At 41.2% G+C, this 24,743-nt stretch overlaps 2 protein-coding genes across 5 annotated transcripts; one reads left to right on the top strand and one right to left on the bottom strand.

Annotated features, from left to right (window-relative positions):
- Positions 1 to 622: 622 nt before the first annotated feature.
- Positions 623 to 23,542, bottom strand: LOC146580680 (kinesin-like protein KIF2C). Of its 4 annotated transcripts, XM_085267450.1 has the most exons (22): positions 23,015 to 23,542; positions 22,823 to 22,911; positions 22,633 to 22,734; positions 9,593 to 9,641; positions 9,477 to 9,512; positions 8,618 to 8,764; positions 8,211 to 8,333; positions 7,023 to 7,120; positions 6,805 to 6,900; positions 6,646 to 6,700; positions 6,364 to 6,526; positions 6,107 to 6,197; positions 5,904 to 5,967; positions 5,736 to 5,827; positions 5,492 to 5,634; positions 2,742 to 2,955; positions 2,526 to 2,636; positions 2,372 to 2,439; positions 2,185 to 2,263; positions 2,023 to 2,103; positions 1,798 to 1,891; positions 623 to 1,137 (listed from the first exon to the last, which is right to left on the bottom strand). In XM_085267450.1, the coding sequence occupies exons 1-22, from the start codon at positions 23,073 to 23,075 to the stop codon at positions 1,076 to 1,078; spliced, it is 2,118 nt and encodes a 705-aa protein (XP_085123576.1). In that variant the 5' UTR covers positions 23,076 to 23,542; the 3' UTR covers positions 623 to 1,075. The 4 variants fall into 4 exon arrangements, with proteins under 4 accessions (XP_085123576.1, XP_085123573.1, XP_085123574.1 ...); XM_085267447.1 differs by lacking the exon at positions 9,477 to 9,512; XM_085267448.1 differs by lacking the exons at positions 9,477 to 9,512; positions 9,593 to 9,641; positions 23,015 to 23,542 and having other exon boundaries at positions 22,823 to 22,859.
- LOC146580681 (uncharacterized) lies at positions 3,608 to 5,244 on the top strand. Its single transcript, XM_085267451.1, has 3 exons — positions 3,608 to 3,808; positions 3,953 to 4,235; positions 4,363 to 5,244. The coding sequence occupies exons 1-3, from the start codon at positions 3,717 to 3,719 to the stop codon at positions 4,777 to 4,779; spliced, it is 792 nt and encodes a 263-aa protein (XP_085123577.1). The 5' UTR covers positions 3,608 to 3,716; the 3' UTR covers positions 4,780 to 5,244.
- Positions 23,543 to 24,743: the final 1,201 nt, after the last annotated feature.

Genomic DNA, 24,743 nt, shown 5'->3' on the forward strand with positions numbered 1-24,743 from the left:
TGTTACATGCATTTGAATGGGAAACTCGCCTGAAACAAAGTATAGGTTTTCATTATGTGAATAATTTTAAAATCTTAGCTCAAACAGCTGCAAAACCTGTTTGCCCAGCACGGGGATATTGAGTTCTGTAAGATAAAGCCATAAACATGTTTGTCTGAGTCTTCTATCAAAAGTTACAGCGATTTATATGAAGTTGTTCAAAAACGCTTTATTTCGCCAAGACAGTGCGTTTCTCACTGTTACATGCATTTGAATGGGAAACTCGCCTGAAACAAAGTATAGGTTTTCATTATGTGAATAATTTTAAAATCTTAGCTCAAACGGTTGCAAAACCTGTTTGCCCAGCACGGGGATATTGAGTTCTATAAGATAAAGCCATAAACATGTTTGTCTGAGTCTTCTATCAAAAGTTACAGCGATTTATATGAAGTTGTTCAAAAACGCTTTCTTTCGCCAAGACAGTGCGTTTCTCACTGTTACATGCATTTGAATGGGAAACTCGCCTGAAACAAATTATAGGTTTTCATTATGTGAATAATTTTAAAATCTTAGCTCAAACGGCTGCAAAACCTGTTTGCCCAGCACGGGGATATTGAGTTCTATAAGATAAAGCCATAAACATGTTTGTCTGAGTCTTCTATCAAAAGTTACAGCGATTTATATGAAGTTGTTGAAAAACGCTTTATTTCGCCAAGACAGTGCGTTTCTCACTGTTACATGCATTTGATCGGGAAACTCGCCTGAAACAAAGTATAGGTTTTCATTATGCAACTGGTTACTGCATTCTTAGTGGTGGTATAATTTATTTAATGAGGTGCATAGACAACTTCAATGACCAATTCCATCAAGAATGAGCCCTCCAAAACTTGTCTCGTTTTTTAATGTACATGTATCCAATTCTGCACTAGAAATGAGCTGTCTGCCTAAAATATATAAAATCACATATTTAATGAATAGTGTTCAAAAACATTTTATTGAATACACAGAAGTTACTATATTTGTTTCATTGTAGTAAGAACAAACAAGTTTCTAATAAAACAGCTCGTTATTCAGAAGAGAAGGTTTTCTACTTGATTTAGTGATTCAGCCTCGCTGATTGCTCCTGATCCACAGCAGACTGCAAAGCCATCACTGTCTCTGTGGATGAAACAGATGAATGTAAATCCTTTCTTAATCCTTTGTCAGGCTATACATTTCATTTTGACAAAACAAGATGACTGTTTGGCAGCTATGCATTTGTTTTGTTTTTTGTTTTGTTTTGTTTTTTTAAATGCACTTAAAAAAATGAAAGAAAACAAAACATGAACTTGGCCGATGTAACCCACTGTCTCGTTTTTAAATCCTCAATACAAGCCATTTTCTCCATCACCATCTTGGTCTTTTAAAAATCAGATATCATGAAAAGGGCAGATTGGACCGTCAAACTGCATGCTCATTGGCAAACTACTTGAAACAATTCTCCATTTCTGACCATTACTTAGTCATTATTTTCAGGGTGAGATTGGGAGAAAAATGATTAAATACAGCAGGAAAGTGTTTAGAGAGGTCACGTTTGGAAACTGTTTTTCTTTCTATAGTAACAAAACTCTTTTTACAAGCCCTAGGTATTGCCCCCTGGTGGCCATTAAAAAGAATAGAAATTTAAGACAGAGTCTACACCTTTATTTAAAACAAAAAACAAATAAAAGAAAAAAGGCTGGAGCTGTGTTAGAAGGGGTAAAGTTTTGTGTAATGAGCAAGCAGATTTAGTACATTACATTAACAAAACAAATGAGCAATATTTTGGTTGGTACACACCCAATAACCTTTTGGAATGATCAACCAGATTGGGGAGTCCTTCCTCGATGTTGTATGAGATTTGGCCCATTTCTTGTACGAGGTCACCTGCCCTCTGAGTAAAAAAAAAAAAAAAATAGGCGAAATTACCAATTTAAAAAAATAAAATGACATTGTAACTTAAATCTTGGAAAAAGAAAAAAAAAACGAAAAAAAAAAAAACATACAAAGTTAGGAAAACTCTACCTTGAGCTCTGAATAAACTTTCTCCTCCAGCTCAGCCACCTGAGATATGGCATCATACACACCGGTATCCAAAACTGATTCCTACATCACAAAAAGAGTGACAAGTTAAATCTGAGAAACTTCCACACAGGTTATAACTGGATTCATGCTGTGCAAGCTTACCTCTTCTGAGGAGCTATTCATTGGCTCCTGTGTCTTAGGTGCTTCACTGGCTTTGGAATTGCCATTAAGTTCCTTCACTCTGCAGAAAATGTTTGAAGCTTCATCATACAATAAGGCAACTGAGAATTCCCATTAGAAAAAAAACAAAAAGCCCACAGATTCAGAGCTTCATATGCTAAATACATACCTGTCAGCATAGCGCAATGTGTTCATTGTATATTTACATGAGGTCATACCTGGAGACACCATAGCAATCTGTGAAACAAAGAAAAAAATTTATTTGATGTGGATTTCAAAATATCCAATGCTGAGAGGAAGTCAAATTTGGTGTGGTAACATACCATGCAGGTCCTGGACTTCTCTCCAATGAAAGAATCCCTGAGGACTTTGGTCAAAGTGCTCATTCGGAAAGGAATGTGATCACTGTTCTTTCCCAGTGAACGGATACACTCCTACAGGATACAAGAGAGGAAACACCAGTGTTTTGAGTTGCTGTGCAGACATATTTAATGGAGAGAAAACAGAGTACTTCTGCCTTTTAATCAGCCATCGATTACCTTGAGAGCCAGAAGGCTGCGGTTGATCTTGGCAGTTTCAACTAAAGTACTCCGGTCATTGCTGCTGGCATCTGTACCATGCTCATTGCCAGCCAAATCGACCAGTGAAAACTTGCCGTGCAGCGTGGTAGCACGGTCATTGCGCCGAAGAACAATTTGAAGGATTGCATGAGAGCGGGATGAGTTGGCATTGGCTGAGGTTTGGCCCGACGTTCTGGAAAAGACAGTGAGATTCTAACTTGGAGTTTGCCTACCTACACTAATGGGCAATTACAGTTTTTCTCGATTGCTTAAACACTATAACCAGGCCTCTAAACTAAAATTTCAAAACCGTAACGCTATTGTTCAAAAAGCTCACCCATTTCCCTGAACTATAAACACTATTCCCTGCTTTGACACATGACTCAAATTTGGTGAACTGTTACTGCAAAACTCTACACACAAATCCCTACATTTTACAGTGCTTACACCATGTAGTCATTTAGAAAGCACTAGCATGCAATAATGTTAACTTAAGTCAGCATAGCTTGAGCTCAATTAGCACACAATTAACCAGGTGGAAACACTAGGAGTCAAAATTTAGCACACACCAATCAGAACCTACGATGGATAGATAAAAGGGCCAAAGTCAGCTCATTCAGGTTTGAAACAATGGATCCAAAGAGATGCAAAGGAAGAGGACGTGGTGGAGAAAGAGGACGTGGTGAAGGAGGAGGACGTGGTGAAGGAGGAGGACGTGGTGGAGGAAGAGGACATGGTGAAAGAGGAGGGTGTGGTGAAAGAGGAGGACGTGGTGGAAGAGGAGGAGGAGGTGGTCTAGGACAACAGGAAGGTGGTGGAGGAGGAGGAGGACGTGGTGAAGGAGGTGGAGGTGGAGAACGACGGCGACAAGGAAGGGGAAGAGCAAGGGCAAGAAGACAGTCAGTCTCGGATGAAATTCGAGCCACTTTAGTTGACCATGTCCTTGTCCATGGGATGACTATGAGGGAGGCTGGGCAACGAGTACAACCAAATTTGAGTCGCTTCACTGTTGCCTCCATCATCAGAACCTTCAGGGAGGAAAACAGGTAGGTGTACTTGCAGTAAGACTGCTTTGTACAGTAACGTTTAAGTTACTGAACTTATGTGTCTTGAGTTTCAGTATGTTTCCATTATTTGCCTGTAAAATGAATGTGTGACAGTTACAGTAATGAGTGCTTCTATTTTTGTAGGACACAGAGACGACCACCTGGTGGAGGCAGGTTAAGGCTTTTGTCGGAGGAGCAAGAGAGGGAACTTGTAAACATGGTAATTGCAAATAATGTAATCCGCCTGCAAGAGATTCAAAGGAGAGTGATTGAGGATGATCATCTTTTTCGAGGCATAAATGCCATCAGCCTCTCCACAATTGACCGCATCCTCCGAAAGTATCAATTCCGGATGAAACAGGCATACCGAGTCCCTTTCGAACGAAACTCTGACAGAGTGAAAAACCAACGTGTGGAATATGTTCAGGTATGAGTTTTGATACTGTATGAAGTATTGTGTACCATCACAGCATGGCAGTTTATGCTGCCATTTCAGCACTCTTGAACTGTGGTTCAGGGTACCGATTGACTCTACTGTGTTATGTGTTTTGCAGAGAATCTTTGAGATTGAAGGACGGCCTGTTCCCCATGAAATAATCTTTGTGGATGAGGCAGGTTTTAACCTGACCAAAAGAAGGAAAAGGGGGAGGAACATAATTGGCCATCGGGCTATTGTAAATGTCCCTGGTCAGCGTGGGGGGGATGTCACTATGTGCGCAGCCATCAGCCAACGAGGGGTACTCCACCGCCATGCCGTACTAGGACCCTATAACACTATGCTTCTCCTTGCTTTTCTTGATGGTTTAAGACAACATATGTTCCAGCTGGACTACAGGGAACCAGCACAGCCAGAGCAGCCTCACTACGTTGTTGTGTGGGATAACGTCAGCTTCCATCGCGCTGCTCTGGTTCGTGACTGGTTTACCCAAGGTTTTCTAATATCTTTCTGCCTGCATACTCTCCCTTTCTAAACCCGATAGAGGAGTTATTTTCGGCATGGCGGTGGAAAGTGTATGACCGAGAACCTTATGTCCGTGTTCACCTCCTTCAGGCCATGGAAGAGGCCTGCCTAGACATATCAGTAGATGCATGACAGGGGTGGATCAGGCATGCAAGAGGATTTTACCCCCGCTGCCTGGCTGGGGCCAATATAGCCTGTGATGTGGATGAGATTCTCTGGCCTGACCCAGACCAAAGACAAGATGCTGAGGTGGGATAATGTTTCTGGTGTGTGTTGTACTGTATAGTACATGAATGACAATGTGCCACTGTACATACATTGGTTGCGTCTTTTGTGTTTATCATGTGACAAGGGTTTTGAAGGGGAGAACCATAAGCAACCTATTTGTTTTGGAACTATTGTTTTGAATTAATTGTACCAGTGTGCAAAACTCTGTTGTAGTGTGTGTGTTTTTGAGGGCTTGTGTTTGATGTCTGAGGGCAAAGTTTTTCAGCAGGAGTGAATAGTTTTGGGTGTAGAGCTTCATTTTGACCTGGAAATAGGATGTTTGGGAAATTGAGTGAGATGTTATGGATTTGTGTTTACTGTTGTGAGGATATGAGGCGTAGTTTCAAGAAATGTGTTTTAGCAATCGAGAAAAACTGTAATATGTTTTTGTGCTCTTTCAGGCACAAAGAAAAATGAACAAGGAAACATCAAACACATTCTTGATACTAAACTACCTGCATGAACTGCCAATCTGTATCATCTTGATGACCTCCTCTGCTGAGGTCACATAGACCTCTTCGAGGCCGACCACCTGAACCTGTTGTCGTTCATCTTCCAAAACACGCAGCTTGGCCTTCTTATGCAGCAGGTCATACACCTAAATAAAAATAAATGTCTAGTTTGCTATATGGATTAATTGAACACGTGGATTCAATAGATATCTTCTCAGTGAAGGGTGTTCCCTTCACGTCTTCCTACCTTGCCGTTGTAAATCTCTAAGAAGCTGACGTAGGCAGAGAGATCCAAATTAGCATACCTCCTGTGGTGGAGGTAGGCAAAAACATCCTGGGCTAGAAGTGAATAGACTCAAATTATGACAAAGTCTGTTTTTTGTACAAAATCCAGTTGTTTCATTTAAGGTCCTACCTGCTAATGCGTAGATGCCTTTAGCACTGTTCTGCTGTTTCCCTGTGAAATCACCTCCCATTGTCTTAAAAACAAATAAAGACTTTGAGGGTTTTTTGTTGTTGTTGTTGTTTGGGTTTTTTTTTGGGGGGGGGGGGGGGGGTTGAAGCACAATTTTGCAAATGTGGAATTTATTCAAAGTCTTAGATCAAGGGGAGACTTACATGAGTCTTACCACTTCCTGTCTGGCCATAGGCAAAACATGTTGCCATACCACCTTCAAAAATGGACTGGACTAAAGGTTTAGCTGTGAACCTAAAAGGAAAATCAGAATTTTAGTCATCATAACATTAACAGGAAAATTACAGCATGTATAAAAGTATACATCGAGTCTCCATTGTACTGGTTAATGTCCCAGTTGTAAGTTAGAAAATGTACAATCAGAGCCACTGTTGGCTTAAAGGAAAAATTAGGTAGTTACTTGTAGACAAGTTCATTGGTGGCGGTGTCATCAAAGGAGTAGTCAAAGTGGAAGACTTGATTGTCCAAGTACTTGGTGAGGTCCACCTTGTGTTTTGGCTCATGGACCAGTAACGCACCTTTCCCAGGTACAGACACCACATCAATCTCCTTTTTATTAATCTCTACAATACACAAGAGTATCGGAGTTAGTGTATAAACATGGCAACTGTTTTCTCTCCCTTAATTACTCCTTTATATTCAGATGATAGAATAGAGAATCTACAAATTATTCCTGACCTACCCTGCTTGTTAAAGGGCCGCTTGCGAACGCACACACAAATCCTTTGGGGCTCAATCTTAAAAAAGGCAAGAGATGTGCAGAGAAATGACTGTGCTACAGTTTGCAAAGCTACAATAAAACTTTCTGGATGGAACATTTTAAGTCCATGTTCAAACCTACCGTTTCAGTAGTTGATAAGGGTGTGATTTCCAAAGTCGCTCTGAAATCCTGAATCATCTCAAAGAACTTCTGGTTGGGCCGGGAACCTTCCAGAAACTATAAAGACAAGCAAACAAAAGGTACTGTAACAAAATGAGGAGTAGTTTTGCTCATGTTTAAAACAATTTACATTATAAAATAAAAAAAATAAATAAATAATGGTTGAAGAAATCTTTCACCTTTCCCCTCTTGGTTTGCATATCTGGGGGCTTTATAACACAAGAGAGCCTTTTATTGCCTTTGTTCAACTCCACGGGAGCCACAGGTTTCCTCCTGCCTGAAATGTGAAAAAAACAAACAAACAATATACACACTTACAGTTTTTTCTGATTGCTTAAGCACATGTTATGTAACTATTGGCTAATTTAGCAAAACTCTACACACAAATAAAACAACCTGTCACCCAATTATCCAAACATTTTAGTTCTCTTGCAAAAGCAAACACAGCTAGATTAACTCTTCACACCTTTGTAAAAATGGTGTTTCCGTATCAAACAGTGCACACAAGCCATCATCTACTAAGCACACAATGCGCCAACTGCACACCGATGGTATGAATACAAAACACATCTGGCGTTTGCCTTCCCTGTGCACAAGGCAGGCTATGTCAGTTTGAGCTCATACTTCTGTCATAGATCCATAAGCATGGAGGGATCCAAACTTCAAGTACTGGTGTTTAGTCAAACACATCAAAACAAACAAGTGTTTATTTCCAAGTATAGGATTATTTGCAATCGCCATAATGACTATATGGGTTACGTGGTCTGCAGTGAACATGCTTCCTCTGCCCCCTCCTCGTCTTCCTCTTGCTCCTCCTTGTCCTTGTCGTCCTCTTCATCCTACTTCTTCACCTCCACGTCCTCTTCCTCGGCCTCCTCTACTTCTCACTCTTTCTGCTCCCACCATTGTACTCCGCACACACAGCTTACCTGTATTATAGTGCTTAGGCTGATTGCAAAGTGAACGAATTATCTAAGAAAGTTTTCACATGTGAAAGTGTGCCAGACAGTTGGCAAATTAGTGTTAATGATAGCCATACATGTGTATACTTTTGCTAGGAGTGTGTTGGAAATTTGGAAATTGAGTGTTGTGCAGTGAATTGTGCCTACAGTCTTGCAAAGTGTGTGTTACAAAATTGCAAACTGAGTGCAAAGCAGTTTTTGTGCTTTTAGTTTTGCACACTCAGTGAGTGGTTTTGCTATACGTCTGACTAGTTTTAGAAATTGTGCTACAGGAATCACAGTTAGTGTTTAGGCATTCGGTAAAAACTGTAATACACACACACACACACACACACACACACACACACACACACACACACATAAATGAGATGTTAACACCTAATACCAATAAAATGGGTTACATACCTCTAACTGTGGATGGAGGAGGCATTTTCTCAGGTTCATCATTTTGCTTTATGGCCTCAGGAACAAAAGGCTGCAAAGTCGCTGGTTGTGTATCATTCTTTTTACGCTGCTGATTCGGAATTACTAGATGACAAAAAACAAATATAATTCAGATTTAACAGAAGAAAAAGACCAAAATATTTCTTCATACATTTAAAGTACTTAGAAACTTATTCAAATACATTTTAACAGGTACATGATATGACTTTGTACCCTGCAGATAACCAAATGAATATGGCATGGTCACCAACAACATGTTGTTAAATGAAACAGATGTGGCACTGTTGTGATTTTTTAAAATGCATTATGCATTTTAAAAAAAATCTTTTTGTTTTCTGTTTTAAATGAATAAGTAAATCACAACCAACCAGAGTTTTTGAGGACTGATGATGGTGGGGGCTCGGGATGTATGGTTTCTGGGTTAGCTGAAAAGGATTCTGTAGCTGAGACTGGTCCTTGAACAGAACCTGGGGCCTGAAACATACACGTCTGCCGAGCCTGGGACCGAGTAGCAACTGAAAGTGACACAAAACCAAGTCAAACTGCTGATATATGAGTTTATGCAATTCAGACTGATTATTACCAGCATTATTGATCTGGATTAAGACAGCCACTACTGGTAAAATGGAGGAGAAAAAGGTAAGAAGAAAAAAAAAAAAAAAAAAGCTGTACGAGGCTGTCTGGCAAAACACAAGTGACACCAACAGTAAATTCACCACTTATTTTTCTGAAAACAGAACAACCAAATCAGACATCCACAGTGGTAGAAAAGTGTGTTTTAAGTGAATAACAAAGATATGAAACACTAATGTGCTGGTCATTAAAATGGTTCTAAGTCCTAAAAAAAAAAAAAAAAAAAAAAAGGATTTAGAGGCCACTGTACATGCACTGTTTATTCTCCAATGAACTGATCAACCAGTGATAACAATCAGCGGTCCTTTTTATAGCACGATCTTATTTCTCAACAGGCAGAATTTAAGGACGAAGAGACAAAAAAACAAAACAAAAAAACAAACAAACAAACATTGCTGCATATGCATATACAATCACCCAACACCTAAGTGTGTTGATTTCCATCCCTTGTGCGTTATCATTAATCTAATGTACATCTAAAATCTGGGAGCAGAGTTCAGCTCTTGCAGGACTGTCACTCCTCGCCCTTGCACCCATAACCAAAACAGGACAGATTAGATTTGCTTTAACAAAAAACATGCACGCCGTGCCGACCTGACTCTTCAGTTCTGGTGACTGCTGTAGTAGAAGCTTTTGGAAGGAAAGAAGCCATTAGGCAAGAGTACTTCACATTTACACCTGACACACACAGAGACTCAATATTTACATACAGGAGGCAGGTGCAGGAATCCTAGAGGAGCGCAGTCGACCCTCGTATTTCTACAGAATAAAAACAGAAAGAAAACTGTATAATGCCCAGTCCAGTCAGCCACTTAACTCTCTCATAAGAAGCACCGTGTACTTATGTGTAATGTAAGTTATTAGAACATCATTCTGCATGTAGTTACATCAAACAGTATAAAAGCAGAGGGAGATTTTTAAATCCAGATGATGTATTTAAAAATCATCATCTGGCGTTTATCACTTATAAAACAAACAAAAATGCTCAATTTGAATTAATCCACTGTCATCAACGTGTGGAGTAGAGCATTGCTTCAGGTTTGCTCATGGGAAGTGTTCATTTACAACTACAGTTGCGTTCCTTTTGGATTACACCTCATACAGCATAAGGCTTCTACTGAACATTCAAATTCAACTCACATGCATCCTCACCTGAAATAAGGGTCAACTTAATGTCACAGGAGAGGCTACACAAGGAAGCAGGAACATCAATTCAATTCAATTTCTTTATTGTCCCACAAGGGGAAATTAGTTTAGCAGCAGGAGGATAAGAACAAACAGAACAATACTATAAAACAATAATAACAATAATAATGATAGAAAATTCAAGGACAATTATTTGCCATTAAGGAGACAAGACGCAGTAGGGATAAAAGAGACCTGGAGTCTTTTAGTCCTCCTCGGAGGTACTCTAAAACGGCGGCCGGAAGGCAACAACTCAAACTCACTGTGAAGTGGATGGTTCACACAATTAATAATAGAATGAGCCTTTCTAAGCACATTTCTATTGTAAATGGCCAAAAGTCCATCTTGCCAGCGCCCTGAAATTTTGCTAGCAGTTTTTACCAGAAGTCCCAACCGATTCTTATTCTTCACCGTCAGGTTACCAAACCAGGCAGCGATACAAAAAGACATCACAGATTTGATAAAACTTCTATAAAACAAGGACAACATCTCAGATGAGACGTTAAAAGATCTCATTTTCCTTAAAAAGAACAGTCTTTGTTGAACTTTTTTAGTAGTGGCATCAGCATGAGATTCAAAACACAGTTTATGGTCAAGTACCACACCTAGATATTTATAACTCTCAACGATCCCAATATCGGCAGTTTTAATGATAGTGGGTGATGAGCTAGAAGAGGACTTCCTAAAATCAATAATCATGTCTTTCGTTTTTGACACGTTAAGTGAAAGGAAGGACTCATCACACCAATTCACAAAATCATCTACAACCTGTCCATGGCCTGACTCGTCCCCCACTAGAAGACTGACGATCACTGTGTTGTCAGCAAACTTCAGGATGTGTCTGTTTGTGAAATTGCTGCGACACTCATTTGTGTACAGAATGAACAGAAGGGGAGAGAGGCAACAACCCTGGGGTGATCCAGTAGAGGAGGAGAGCACATCAGAAAAGACATGATTTACCCTCACACATTGTGACCTATTAGTCAGAAAGTCTGTCACCCAGCAGACCAGACTAGTGTCAAGCTTGAAATGATTGTAAAGGCTGTCAGCAAGTAAGAGGGGTTGAATTGTGTTAAATGCAGATGAAAAGTCAGCAAATAATAATCTTGCATGGGTGTGGGGGGCCTCAAGATGCTTATACAAGAGATGCAGGAGTGTGACAGCAGCATCCTCCACACCTCTCCCTGCTCTATAGGCAAACTGGAAGGGGTCAAGATGGTGTTCAACATGCATTAAAATCTCCTTCTTAATTATCTTCTCAAATGTCTTCATCACTAAAGAAGTCAGAGCCACAGGCCTAAAATCATTCAGTGCCTTAGGAGAACTGCCCTTAGCAACAGGAACAATGATTGCATGTTTCCAAATTTTAGGTACAGTCTGTTCTGCCTTTTATAACTTAAATCGGATATTATAGTTGTAAGCTGCCCTAGAGCTCCCTCTAGTGGCTGCTTTGGGTTCGGTTACTTTGGGAAAGGAAAAAAATGAGAACGTGAAGAAGAAATAAAAGATGGCGGAAAGTGATACCGTAATGTTATCGTTCTAAGCTGATACGGACCTTAAAATGTTGTTGCCTTGGACAAGATATGTCTGTAAGTATGAGTGTCGATAAAATAATTATTCTTTTGTTTTGTGTAAAAATGGTACGATAATTTGTACATTTGAAAGTTTTATCTTGTTAGCTTGCAGTAAGAGGGTAACAAGCTAGTTTACAATGTTAGTTAGCTAATACAGTATTTTGTACTTTCAGTTTTACGATGGTCAAAGAGAAGGCAATGGTCAGAGGCCATTCTTCAATAAATCAGCGCAAAAAGGAAAATAAGTCTGGTTATTGGAGCATCGTTATCTCGCTGTCTAGCTGGTGAAACTAAGACTCAGGGCGAGGACAGCATAGTAAAAAGACATTAGCGCAGCGGGCACAACCACGAGGAGCTATTTTCAGCACATCAGTTATGAGTCTACGGTCAGGAAAGCAATATCAACTGGATCTTCCAGAAGAGGAAGAAACACCAGACCAAAGAGAAACAAAACAAGTGCACAACGCAGAGGATATGGAGAACAAGGATAATGCAAGCAACGCAGACACACAGGCGGAGTCTAGACGCTCGCGTACATCCAAGCGTTCATCCACAAGTTCTGCAGCACTTAAAGCACGAGCAAGAGCAGAGGCTGCACGTGCACAGCTGGCGTATTCAGAAAGAGAAGCAGCTATAATGAAACAAAAAACTGAACTTGAGGCTAATTTACATGTTTTGAGCTGCCAAAAGGCTGTTGCAGTTGCAGAAGCAGAGGTTGCAGTTTATGAAGAAGAGGAGGGACTCTCAAAAAGTGAACTGCGCTATCCATTGGTGGGACCACCCGCCAGTCCAAAGCAATGCACAGCAGAGTATGTACAAAAACACTCAGATATTTGCCTTGAAGGATTCAAATTAAAAGTAGATCCACAAAGCTGCACGTGAACAATGCGAAATGGCTATGAATGCAGATATAGACAATGACGGCTCACACAGTGCTCAAAAGGCTAATGTTAAAGTGGAACTCCAAACACAACAGAGAGAGAGACTGGATTCCCCCAAACCTTATCCGTACAACACTCTTCAAACATCAACAGAGACACAGGGTGTCCAGGATATTACAAGGTACCTGACACGGAGGGAAATGTTAAGTACTGGACTTTTGCAGTTTGATGACCACCCAGAAAACTACTGGGCGTGGAAGGCATCATTTCAAAGTGCTATTAAAGACTTGCATGTTACAGCTCAAGAGGAGCTAGATTTAATGGTCAAATGGCTTGGAGTTGAGTCTGGTCACCAGGCCAAAAGAATCCGATCAGTCCATGTCTTTAATCCAGCGGCAGCTCTCAACCTTGTGTGGCAAAGACTCGAGGAATGTTATGGATCTCCAGAAGTGGTAGAAAATGCACTGTTAAAAAAGATTGAACAGTTTCCCAAACTAAACAACAGAGACAACACAAAGTTAAGAGAGCTGGGTGACGTTCTGCAGGAAATAGAATGTGCAAAAGATGGAGGATACCTACCAGGCCTCTCATATTTGGACACAGCTCGCGGAGTCAACCCCATTATCGAAAAGTTACCATATGGACTGCAGGAAAAATGGATTGCAACAGGAGCAAAGTACAAAGAAGAACATAAAGTTGTTTTCCCCCCTTTCAGTGTCTTTTCAAAGTTTGTAAGACAACAAGCCAAAATAAGAAACGACCCAAGCTTTGTCATCACACCTCCTGCCGACACAAGCTTCAAGAAGGAGAAAAGCTTCAGAGGCAGTAACAGGCAAGTGATTAGTGTACACAAAACGGACATTCCTACAGACACTAGTTCACCTCAAAATAGTTACAGCAAGCCTATAGAAAGCCCTGACAAGGTATGCCCCATACATAAGAAGCCTCACCCTCTTAAAAGGTGCAAGAGTTTTAGAGCAAAGCCCATAGATGAGCGCAAGTCATTTTTAAAAGAGAACAGAATCTGTTTTAAATGCTGTGGCTCTACTCAACATTTAGCAAGGGACTGCAGGGCTCAAATAAAATGCATGGACTGTGGTAGCGACAGGCATTTAGCAGTGCTACATCCAGGTCCACCCCCTGCTCCAGCTGAGAGCTCTGGAGCTGATAAAGATGATGGCGGGGAGACACAGGATAATGCAAATGCCTCAGTTGTTTCCAAATGCACAGAAGTCTGTGGTGATGAAGATAGCCCACATTCGTGCTCAAAAATAAGTCCTGTGTTAGTCTATCCAGAAGGTGAAAAAGAACAGGCTAGAAAGATGTATGCAGTGCTTGATGAACAAAGTAACAAGTCACTAGCTCAGTCTCAGTTTTTTGAGCTCTTTAATATTAAGACACGCTCAGAGACTTACAAGCTCAGAACATGCTCAGGACTGTCAGATAATGTCGGCAGAACAGCAGTAAACTTCATGATTGAGTCAATGGATGGTAAAGTAAAGCTCCCACTTCCAAACCTGATTGAATGTGACATGATTCCAGACGACAGGAGAGAGATTCCCTCTCCACAAGTGGCCATGAAGTTCTCACACTTACAGAAGATAGCTGAAAAAGTACCTCCTGTAGAAGAACAAGTACCTATTCTGTTGCTTTTGGGAAGAGACATTATACAGGTACACAAAGTCAGAGAGAGAATCAATGGGCCACACAATACACCTTACGCGCAGCGTTTGGATTTAGGCTGGGTTATAGTTGGAGAAGCCTGCATGGGGAAGACGCATAAGCCCCCTAGTGTGAGTGTTCTCAAAACACATATTCTTCAGAATAGCCGTGCTTCTTACCTCTGCCCATGTCCTAACACGTTTCAAATCAAAGACCAGTTAAACACCACACCTAACCCCAAAAAGGACTGGGGAAACACAAACACCAATCAACTGGGAGAAACTGTTTTTGACAGGACAAAAGATGATGACAAACCAGCACTGTCAGTAGAGGACAAAGACTTCATTGACATCATGGAGAAGGAGGTGTATCAAAATGAATGTAACAGCTGGGTGGCGCCTTTGCCATTCCGCTCTCCAAGACCAGAGCTTCCGAGTAACAGAGAGCAAGCATTCAAGCGCCTCCAATCTCTCAGAAAGACATTGGACCGGAACCCTGAAATGAAAAGACAATATATCGAATTCATTCAAAACATGCTGGACAATGACCATGCAGAAGTCGCTCCACCTTTGGACTCAAACAAAGAACACTGGTACTTGCCATCCTTCGGTGTGTACCACCCACAAAAACCTAATCAGCTGAGAGTAGTCTTTGACTCAAGTGCAGAATTTGAAGGACAGTCCCTTAACAAAGTCTTATTAAGTGGACCTGACCTAAATAACACACTACTAGGTGTCCTTATGCATTTTAGGAAAGAGCCTGTAGCATTTTCAGCTGATGTGCAACAAATGTTTTATTGTTTTGAAGTGAGAGAGGATCATAGGGATTATCTGAGATTCCTTTGGTATGAAGACAATGATCCCGACCAAGGTATTTGTGACTATAGAATGAGGGTTCATGTTTTTGGGAATAGCCCTTCCCCAGCTGTGGCTATTTATTGTATGAGGCGTGCTGCAGTTGAGGGAGAAGAAAAGCACGGACATGATGCAAAGCAGTTTGTAATGAGACATTTTTACGTTGATGATGGTCTCGCATCCACAGCAACAGTGGAAGAAGCTGTTGAGACACTCACAAGCGCTCAAAAGATGCTGGCACAGTCAAACTTAAGGCTACATAAAATAGCTTCTAATGACCACAAAGTAGTGGAAGCGTTTCCTGCTGCCGAGAGAGCCAAGGATCTAAAAGACTTGGATTTAGAGTTGGACGACATACCCCTGCAAAGGAGCTTGGGGGTACTGTGGAATCTTAAAAATGACTGTTTTACCTTTCACGTCACCACTGAACAAAAGCCGTTCGCCAGGAGAGGTGTCTTGGCCACTGTTAACAGTCTGTATGACCCGCTGGGTTTCGTGTCACCCATCACAATGCAGGGAAAAGCTCTTCTCCGTGAATTGACCTCAGAGCAAAAGGACTGGGATGAATCACTTCCTGCAGAAAGAGAAGATGAATGGAGCAGATGGAGAAGCTCATTGAAGGATCTTCAGCGGCTTCAGATACCGAGGTGCTACCTCTCGTTCTCCCAGGCCATTGCTGTGAAAAAAAGAACTGTGCATATTTTCAGATGCCTCCACCATGGCCATAGGAGCAGTGGCATATCTGAGAGCTATTGATGGTGAAGGTCAGTGGCACACAGGTTTCATCATGGGCAAGTCCAAAGTAGCCCCAAGACCCGCCCACACTGTTCCTAGATTGGAGTTATGTGCAGCAGTGTTAGCTGTAGAGATGTACGAACTCATTAGAGATGAGATTGACATTGAAGTAGACACTGTCAGATTTTTCACAGACAGTAAAATTGTTCTTGGTTACATACACAACAACACAAAGAGGTTCTACACTTACGTGGCTAACCGAGTGATTAGAATCAGAAAGACTACACATCCAGCACAGTGGTTTTACATAGCCACTAGTGACAATCCAGCAGACACAGCCACTAGACCAATTGCAGCTTCTGCATTGGCTTCTACAAACTGGTTTAGTGGTCCTTCCTTTTTGACACAACACGACATAGAGAAGTCTCACTGTGATAGTTTCACACTAGGGCTGCCACGATTAGTCGACTAGTCACGATTATGTCGACTATTAAAATCGTCGACGACTAATTTAATAGTCGACGCATCGTTTGAAGCTTTGTAAGATCACAAAGGACGCAGGAATGAGTAGTAGGATTTAAGAGTGTAATAACGGACTGAAACAGAAGATGGCAGCACTGCATGTCCAAGGATGCCAGCTGCCGTTAAACCCCGAAGAAGAAGAAGCTGTGTCCCAGAATTCATAGCGCAGCCCAGCGCAGTTGTCAACAATGGCGGCAGCTAGTTAGTTTTAACTTTACTCTTATTATTCTTTCTGGGTCACAAAATAAACGTTTAACATATTTTCAGGCGAGAATGTAGCTGTGTAAACCTCAAATATCTGCTCAGTTTATCAAGACACCGCATATTTTCAAAAGCGCTCCGACGTTTTCGGAGACGTCTGTTACCCACTAGCTCGTTAGCTAGGCGGGGGCAAGGCTAACTAGAGCCGTGAGAACACCGGACTCCCGGCAAATCGTTTTCAAACCCACCGCCGTCTTTCGCTAGTCAGGTTAAACATATATATAAGTCACTTAGATAACTTAAATGTTATTGTTTGGCTTTTTTCAGTATTTTATTTGTTCCTGAGTAAATCGGTTTGGCTGAGATTAAAGGTATAGTTTTTGCACAGCTAAAACTGTCAAGCAGACAGCTGATTATCAGAAGTGTGAGATGCTGGAGAATATACTCCGGTGTCCTGTTATATTTTAGAAAGCAAGGAGTTTATTAAACTTCACCGAAACAATCTGCAAATTTCATTAAAAATTAATAAACTACCATCTTGTCTTTATTTTTAGTTAGCACAAACACTTCAAGCTGTAAGCTAATGATAGTTATATAAGACCAGATGCTGCTGGTGCAATAAGCTGTACGTCCAATGGATGATGATCTGATTAGTCGACTAATCGCAAAAATAATCGGTGACTAGTCGACTATCAAAATAATCGTTTGTGGCAGCCCTATTTCACACTGATCGATCCTGACACAGATGCAGAGATCAGACCTGATATAACAAGTTTTGTTACCAAAGCCTCAGTAACACAGCTAGAGCCATGCCGTTTTGAAAGATTCTTTCATTGGATGAGATTGTGTCGCACTATTGCATCACTAAAGCGTGTGGCAGTATCATTCAAGAAAACAAACACAGAAGGTAAAGGCTGGAAGTGTTTCAGTGAAACTAACACCACAGATGAAGTGTCTAAAGCAGCAAAGTTCATCATTCACACAGTACAAAGTGAAACGTTCAAAGAAGAGTACAGATGCATAAAAGAAAATCTGCCACTTCCAAAACAAAGCTGCCTTCAAAGGTTAAATCCAGTTATTGATGAAGATGGGCTCCTCAGACTAGGAGGTCGATTGGCACCTGCTAACCTAACAAAAGATGAGAAACATCCACTCATTATCCCAAATGCTCATCATATAGCCATCCTTCTTATTAGATACTATCATGAGAAGGTAGCGCATCAGGGGCGTCACCTAACAGAAGGAGCGCTCAGAGGTGCTGGATTTTGGATTATTGGCAGTAAACGGCTCGTCTCTTCTGTTATTTACAAGTGTGTTCTCTGTCGAAAGCTTCGAGGACGACTTCAGACCCAAAAGATGGCAGATTTACCCGTGGACAGGCTGACACCAATGCCACCGTTCACTAGTGTAGGACTGGATGTCTTTGGACCTTGGACGGTCACCACACGTCGCACCAGAGGAGGGAGTGCAGACAGTAAACGATGGGCTGTGCTTTTCACCTGCATGTCCACGAGAGCTGTGCACATTGAGCTCATTGAAACAATGTCAACATCCAGCTTCATCAATGCGCTGAGGAGATTTTTCTGCATCCGTGGACCTGCTCAAATACTCAGATCTGATAGAGGTACAAATTTTGTTGGAGCATGCAATGAGTTGCAAATTGATCACAAGGACACAGAACTAAACTCATACCTGCAAGAGAAAGGATGCACATGGCTGTTTAATCCCCCACACTCGTCACACATGGGTGGCTCGTGGGAGAGACTTATTGGAGTAGCAAGGCGCATCCTAGATGGTATTCTGTTGAAAGCCGTACATGTCCAACTAACGCATGAAGTGTTAAGTACATTCATGGCAGAAGTAATGGCAATAATGAATGCAAGACCACTTGTACCAGTCTCAACAGATCCAGACAAACCAAACCTTCTCACTCCAGCAATGCTCCTTACACAAAAGGTCAATGCATTATCTGCACCAACAGGAAGCTTTGGACCGCCAGACCTCTACTCAAAGCAATGGAAGCAAGTACAGTGTTTGGCAGACTCTTTTTGGAAACAGTGGAAAAGTGAATATCTTTCAACACTACAGCAAAGGAGAAAATGGACTGATGATAAAACAAACATAAAAGTTGGTGATGTTGTGTTATTGAAAGATGCTCTCGCACACAGAAATGACTGGTCCATGGGAAAAGTTGTAAGAACATTTGAGAGCAAGGACAATAAGGTTCGAAAAGCAGAAGTAAAGACTGTGAAAGATGGAAATGAAAAAGTGTTTTTGAGACCCATCGCTGATATGGTTTTGCTTTTATCAAGTGATAAATAAGTGTTTGAAATAGCCCTAAACTGTTCAAAATGTTTATTAGAAAAGTTTGTTCTAGTGGCACAATTATATTGTACCAGGCGGGGAGTGTTCTGCCTTTTATAACTTAAATCGGATATTATAGTTGTAAGCTGCCCTAGAGCTCCCTCTAGTGGCTGCTTTGGGTTCGGTTACTTTGGGAAAGGAAAAAAATGAGAACGTGAAGAAGAAATAAAAGATGGCGGAAAGTGATACCGTAATGTTATCGTTCTAAGCTGATACGGACCTTAAAATGTTGTTGCCTTGGACAAGATATGTCTGTAAGTATGAGTGTCGATAAAATAATTATTCTTTTGTTTTGTGTAAAAATGGTACGATAATTTGTACATTTGAAAGTTTTATCTTGTTAGCTTGCAGTAAGAGGGTAACAAGATAGTTTACAATGTTAGTTAGCTAATACAGTATTTTGTACTTTCAGTTTTACGATGGTCAAAGAGAAGGCAATGGTCAGAGGCCATTCTTCAATAAATCAGCGCAAAAAGGAAAATAAGTCTGGTTATTGGAGCATCGTTATCTCGCTGTCTAGCTGGTGAAACTAAGAGACTCAGGGCGAGGACAGCACACAGTCTGTAGCTCTAAAGAAAGTGAGAAGATATAGTGAAAAATCCCACTCAGCTGATCAGCACAAGTTCTCAGTACCTGTCCACAGATGTTGTCAGGTCCAGGACTCTTGCTTTTGGTATGTCTAAAAAGATTAGTTACCCCTGTCTCATCAATACAAATAGATGGGGGAGTGATGGTCTTTTCCCTCAGTGTGCTGGTCTGCCTAGAACAATCATAGTTCTCAAAACGAAGGTAAAAACTGTTAAGACTGTCTGCCATAGATGCTGAAAAGGCTTTCGATAGGGTGGAGTGGGAGTACTTGTTTGCAGTTTTAGAGAAATTTGGTTTTGGTGATAAATTTATTTCCTGGATTCGGCTTCTTTATTCGTCCCCTAAAGCCAGTGTTCATACTAATGATGTTTACTCTGATTATTTTGCGCTGGGTCGTGGTTGTCGTCAAGGTTGCCCTTTGTCTCCCTTACTCTTTGCCATTGCCATCGAGCCTCTGTCTATTACATTGCGATCTTCTTCTGTATTCAGGGGAATCATCCGTAATGGAATTACACATAAAGTATCATTGTATGCGGATGACTTGTTATTATATATGACTGACCCCGCATGCTCCATCCCTGCTGTTTTAAGTATTCTGGAGAACTTCAGTTCGTTTTCAGGTTATAAATTGAATTTGGGGAAAAGTGAGTGTTTTCCTGTTAATACGGCAGCACGTCAACTTCAACAGTCCGATCTACCCTTTCGTCTCAGTCCGTCTGGGTTTAAGTACTTAGGGATTAACGTGACTCGCTCTCTAGCTGGCCTTAAATCAGCAAATTTGTCTCCTCTTATATCTAGGGTCACATCTGATATTCAAAGATGGGGTAATCTCCCCCTTTCTTTAATTGGTAAGATTAACGTTGTTAAAATGAACATCTTACCAAAATTTTTATTTTTATTTCAGTCAATTCCCTTATTTTTGCCGAAACATTTTTTTGTTTCACTGGACAAGATTATTGGTTCTTTCATTTGGGGAGGGAAGCCACCTAGGGTCTCTAAAACTTTGCTGCAGCGATGCAGATTTAGTGGAGGACTTGCATTACCTAATTTTTTAGTCTATTACTGGGCCGCTCACATCCATAAACTTTGCTACTGGCTAAAATCTTCTGGTTCCTCGTGGTGTAAATTGGAGCTATCATCATGTAAGGGCTCTTCTTTACCGGCTTTGCTCTATTCCTCTTTACCCGTGAGACCCTCTCTGTACACTGATAATCAGGTGGTTCTTAACACACTCAAAATCTGGTTTCAGTTTAGACGTCACTTTAATTTTGTAATGCCGTCTTCCTCGGGTCCTCTAAGCGAAAACCATTTGTTTCCCCCTTCACTTTTGGACTCGACATTTTCAGTGTGGTGTGACAAGGGTATAAAACAGTTCAAACATTTATATGTGGATGGTGTTTTCGATAGTTTTCCCAACTTGTCTTCTCGTTACAATCTCCCTGTTACCCATTTGTTTCGCTATTTTCAAATTCGAAATTTTGTTGCTAAGTGTTTCCCAAATTTCCCCTCTTTACCTCCAGAACAGCAGTGGGAAACTACGTTATCATTTGTTCCTCATCACAGAGGAACCATTTCGAAACTCTATGATGCTATTCTGTCTTTTAGTAACCACTCTAATGTTAAGCTTAAGCGTACATGGGAAGAAGAACTGGGATTTCGAATACATGAGGAGTCTTGGGAACGGGCTATAACGAGGATACGATCTTCCACCTCCTGTGCTCGTCTTGGACTTATTCAATTTAAGGTCATACACAGGGTGCATTTCTCTAAGTCTAGACTTTCTGAATTGTATCCAGAAGTGGAAAATAAATGTGATAAATGCCATGGTTCTCCTTGTCACCTTAGCCACATGTTTTTTCTGTGCCCTGAGCTACAAGGTTTCTGGACAAGGTATTTTGCTATTATGTCAACTGTTCTTGGGGTAACTCTTCATCCTTGTCCTCTGATTGCTGTGTTTGGGATTCCTGCTCGCTCACTTACACTTGATTCCACACAAAGGGATATTATAGCCTTCACATCCCTATTAGCGAGACGTCTAATATTGTTGCATTGGAAGTCTGCTAAGTATCCTACTATTTCCCGGTGGCTTAAAGATGTCATGTTTTTTTTAAAACTTGAAAAAATTAAATATACGTTGAGAGGTTGCACAGCCAAATTTTTTCACAAGTGGCAACCCTTTATCTCTTATTTTGCTAGTCTAGAGGTATTGCCTATGTTAATTTACTTAGGAAAATTAAGAAAGGTTGATTGTATTTCGGTAACTGCAAGTACTGTTTTCTTTTTTCAATAAAAATATTTTCAAAAAAAAAAAAAAAAAAAAGACTGTCTGCCAGATGTTTGTCAGAGGTAAACCCCTCTAAGGTAATGCTGCTTTTACCTTTCGTCTGTAGCCCTGCCATTGTTTTCATACCAAGCCAAGCTCTTTTGAGGTTGTTACTGCTGAGTTCTGCCTCAATCTTATTTCAATACCTCATCTTGGCAATCTTTATTGCAGCCCTCACCTCCTTCCTCAATATTCTCACAGTGGGAACGTCTCCCTCGTTAAAAGCAATTTTCCTTTTAAGAATCAGATCCTTAATATCTTTAGAGAGCCACGGTTTGTTATTAGGGAAAGTCTTAAATTCTCTGACTGGAACCACAGAGTCTTTGCAAAAAGAGATGTAGCTACACACCACATCAGTGAGTTCATCCAAATCAGAAGTGCTCTCTTGAAACACGGACCAGTCAGTGCAATCAAAACACCCCTGAAGGGCAACACAACTGTCTTTTGTCCAGACATTAGTCCGCTTCACACAGGCCTTCTCCCTCCTAATCACAGATCTGTAAGCAGGGAGGAGGTGAATAACATTGTGATCCGAAGAACCTAGCGCAGGTCCGGCCACAGACTTGTATGCCCCCTTAATTGGTCCATAACACAAATCCAGCGTTTTGTTATGCCTTGTAGGACAAGTGACATATTGAAAGAAATTGTTCAGTGATTTCTTAAGATTACAATTGTTAAAATCACCGAGAATAAAATTAGGAGCATCCGGTGAGAGAGTCTGCAGATTGTGTACCACTTTAAAAATGGCATCAGCAGCAACTTTAACGTCAGCCTTAGGATGAAACTAACCTGTCATCTGGTGACTGACAGCAAGGTTAATGTAATAAATTATGAGAAAAAACAATGTAGGCTAGCACTCACCTTTTCTGGAACATGAGTCGATGGGTCAGGCATTGAGCTTGTGATTGAATTTATAGGGTCCAAAACCTCTGGATTGAGTATACATAACTCACTTAGATCAATCTAAAACACAGAAGAAGAAGCAGACTCAGCATATGGGATATTTTAATGTATACTTGGTTGATATCACCTCAGTTACGACATTACTGACCCCCTTTCCACGGCACATGTTCCTCTCATGCCACTCAACCATAACTGTGGACTTGTCAACGGATTTCACGGTGGCCGAATGGACTCGACCTAGTTCACGTACATAAAAAAAAGCATGCCTGAGTTAAACTCACCGCACACGGGAAGTACAAAAACACATAATACGAACGGATTTAATGCAACATGAGCTCACCATCACTGCGGCTGATCTGGACAGAGAGTCCAACGAGAAGTCGGGACAGGCTGTTCTCCATGATAGCGCCTTCTTAAAAAGCTGAAAATAATGAAGGTAACGTTAGCGTATTAAGTATCCAACTCATTCTCTACCAGTTGTGCTGTCGTCGCTGTGAAAATATGCCGCCTTTTCATGGAAACGTAAAGTTTGATAAAAACCAAACCGTCAGTTGTTTCCATTTGTTTATTTTTAGTTTCTTTCAAGATAAAATCACACTTACCTTTCACCCGTGCCAAACTCAACAGCGTCCAGAATGTAAACTGGCGTTATTTCCGAGTATTTAAGAATCTGATTGGTCTTCGTCATTTCATAGAGTCCAGCGTTCTTCTTCTACGGATTTATAGGTGGTATTTAAATTGATGTTACACTGCCACTCATCGGACAAGTTAGGAAGAACCGCTACAGTTGTGCAAATGAAAGAACTTCGATACATTAATTCAACCAGACCAGCTCAATAAGATGTTGCTGACTTTAATGAAATATTGTGTTTTATCCACGCAAGCAAACAAAAGCAGAAAAACATTTATCTTAACAGACAAGTGGTTTACAAGAAATACACATCATACAGTACGGGATTTAAATGTGTATATATATATATATATATATATATATATATATATATATATATATATATAAAACAACCGTGGGCTATAGTAAATAAAGCTAATGCTAATGATAAAGGAATGTAACAATTAAAGTTAAAGTTACCAAATACTCATCACTGATATTTATCGTGAACTCAACTAAATTTTATTTTCTAAACCTTAACTGAAACTGAAAATAAACATGATATAAAATATTATACAACCAGCAATGGTTTAGCAATATATTTTTGCATGACTTTATCTGTCTCACATATCAGTTGTAGCCCTTTGATTTACAACATTGTTTTGGTTAATTTCCCCCCCCCATTTTATGGATTCAAGTGATTAGGTGGCAAGTACGTGAAGTTACTAAGACAATCCTATAACCCTACCTGCATGTTTGCATAATACCCTAACCCAAAGGCTCAGTTTAGCATTTATCCAACAGCACAGGGCCTGGATTGTTGAAGATGGCCTCAGGAACCAGCACAGGGCCTGGTGTGTTGTACATGGCCACAGCTAACAGCACAGGGCCTGGTGTGGTGAAGATGGCCTCGGCCAGAAGCACAGGGCCTGGTGTGATGTGAGTGGCCTGAGCAAGAGCCACAGGCCCTGGTGTGGTGTAAGTGGCCTGAGCAAGAGCCACAGGCCCTGGTGTGGTGTAAGTGGCCTCAGCCAGAGCAACTAAGGCCCTGGTGTGGTGTAAGTGGCCTCAATAGCAACTAAGGCCCTGGTGTGGTGTAAGTGGCCTCAATAGCAACTAAGGCCCTGGTGTGGTGTAAGTGGCCTCATCCAGCAGTCACAGGCCCTGGTGTGGTGTAGGTGGCCTCAGCCAGCAGCCACAGGCCCTGGTGTGGTGTAGGTGGCCTCAGCCGGCAACTCAGGCCCTGTTGTGGTGTAAGTGGCCTCAGCCAGAGGCACAGACCCTAGTGTGGTGTAAGTGGCCTGAGCAAGAGCCAAAGACCCTGGTGTGGTGTAAGTGGCCTCAATAGCAACTAAGGCCCTGGTGTGGTGTAAGTGGCCTCAGCCAGCAGCCACAGGCCCTGGTGTGGTGTAAGTGTCCTCAGCCAGCAGCCACAGGCCCTGGTGTGGTGTAAGTGGCC

Source organism: Mchenga conophoros, linkage group LG3 (genome assembly GCF_057382185.1).
Source record: "Mchenga conophoros isolate Kocher_MC1m ecotype Shallow Benthic linkage group LG3, M_conophoros_male_GT1.1, whole genome shotgun sequence".
Lineage (NCBI taxonomy): Eukaryota > Metazoa > Chordata > Actinopteri > Cichliformes > Cichlidae > Mchenga > Mchenga conophoros.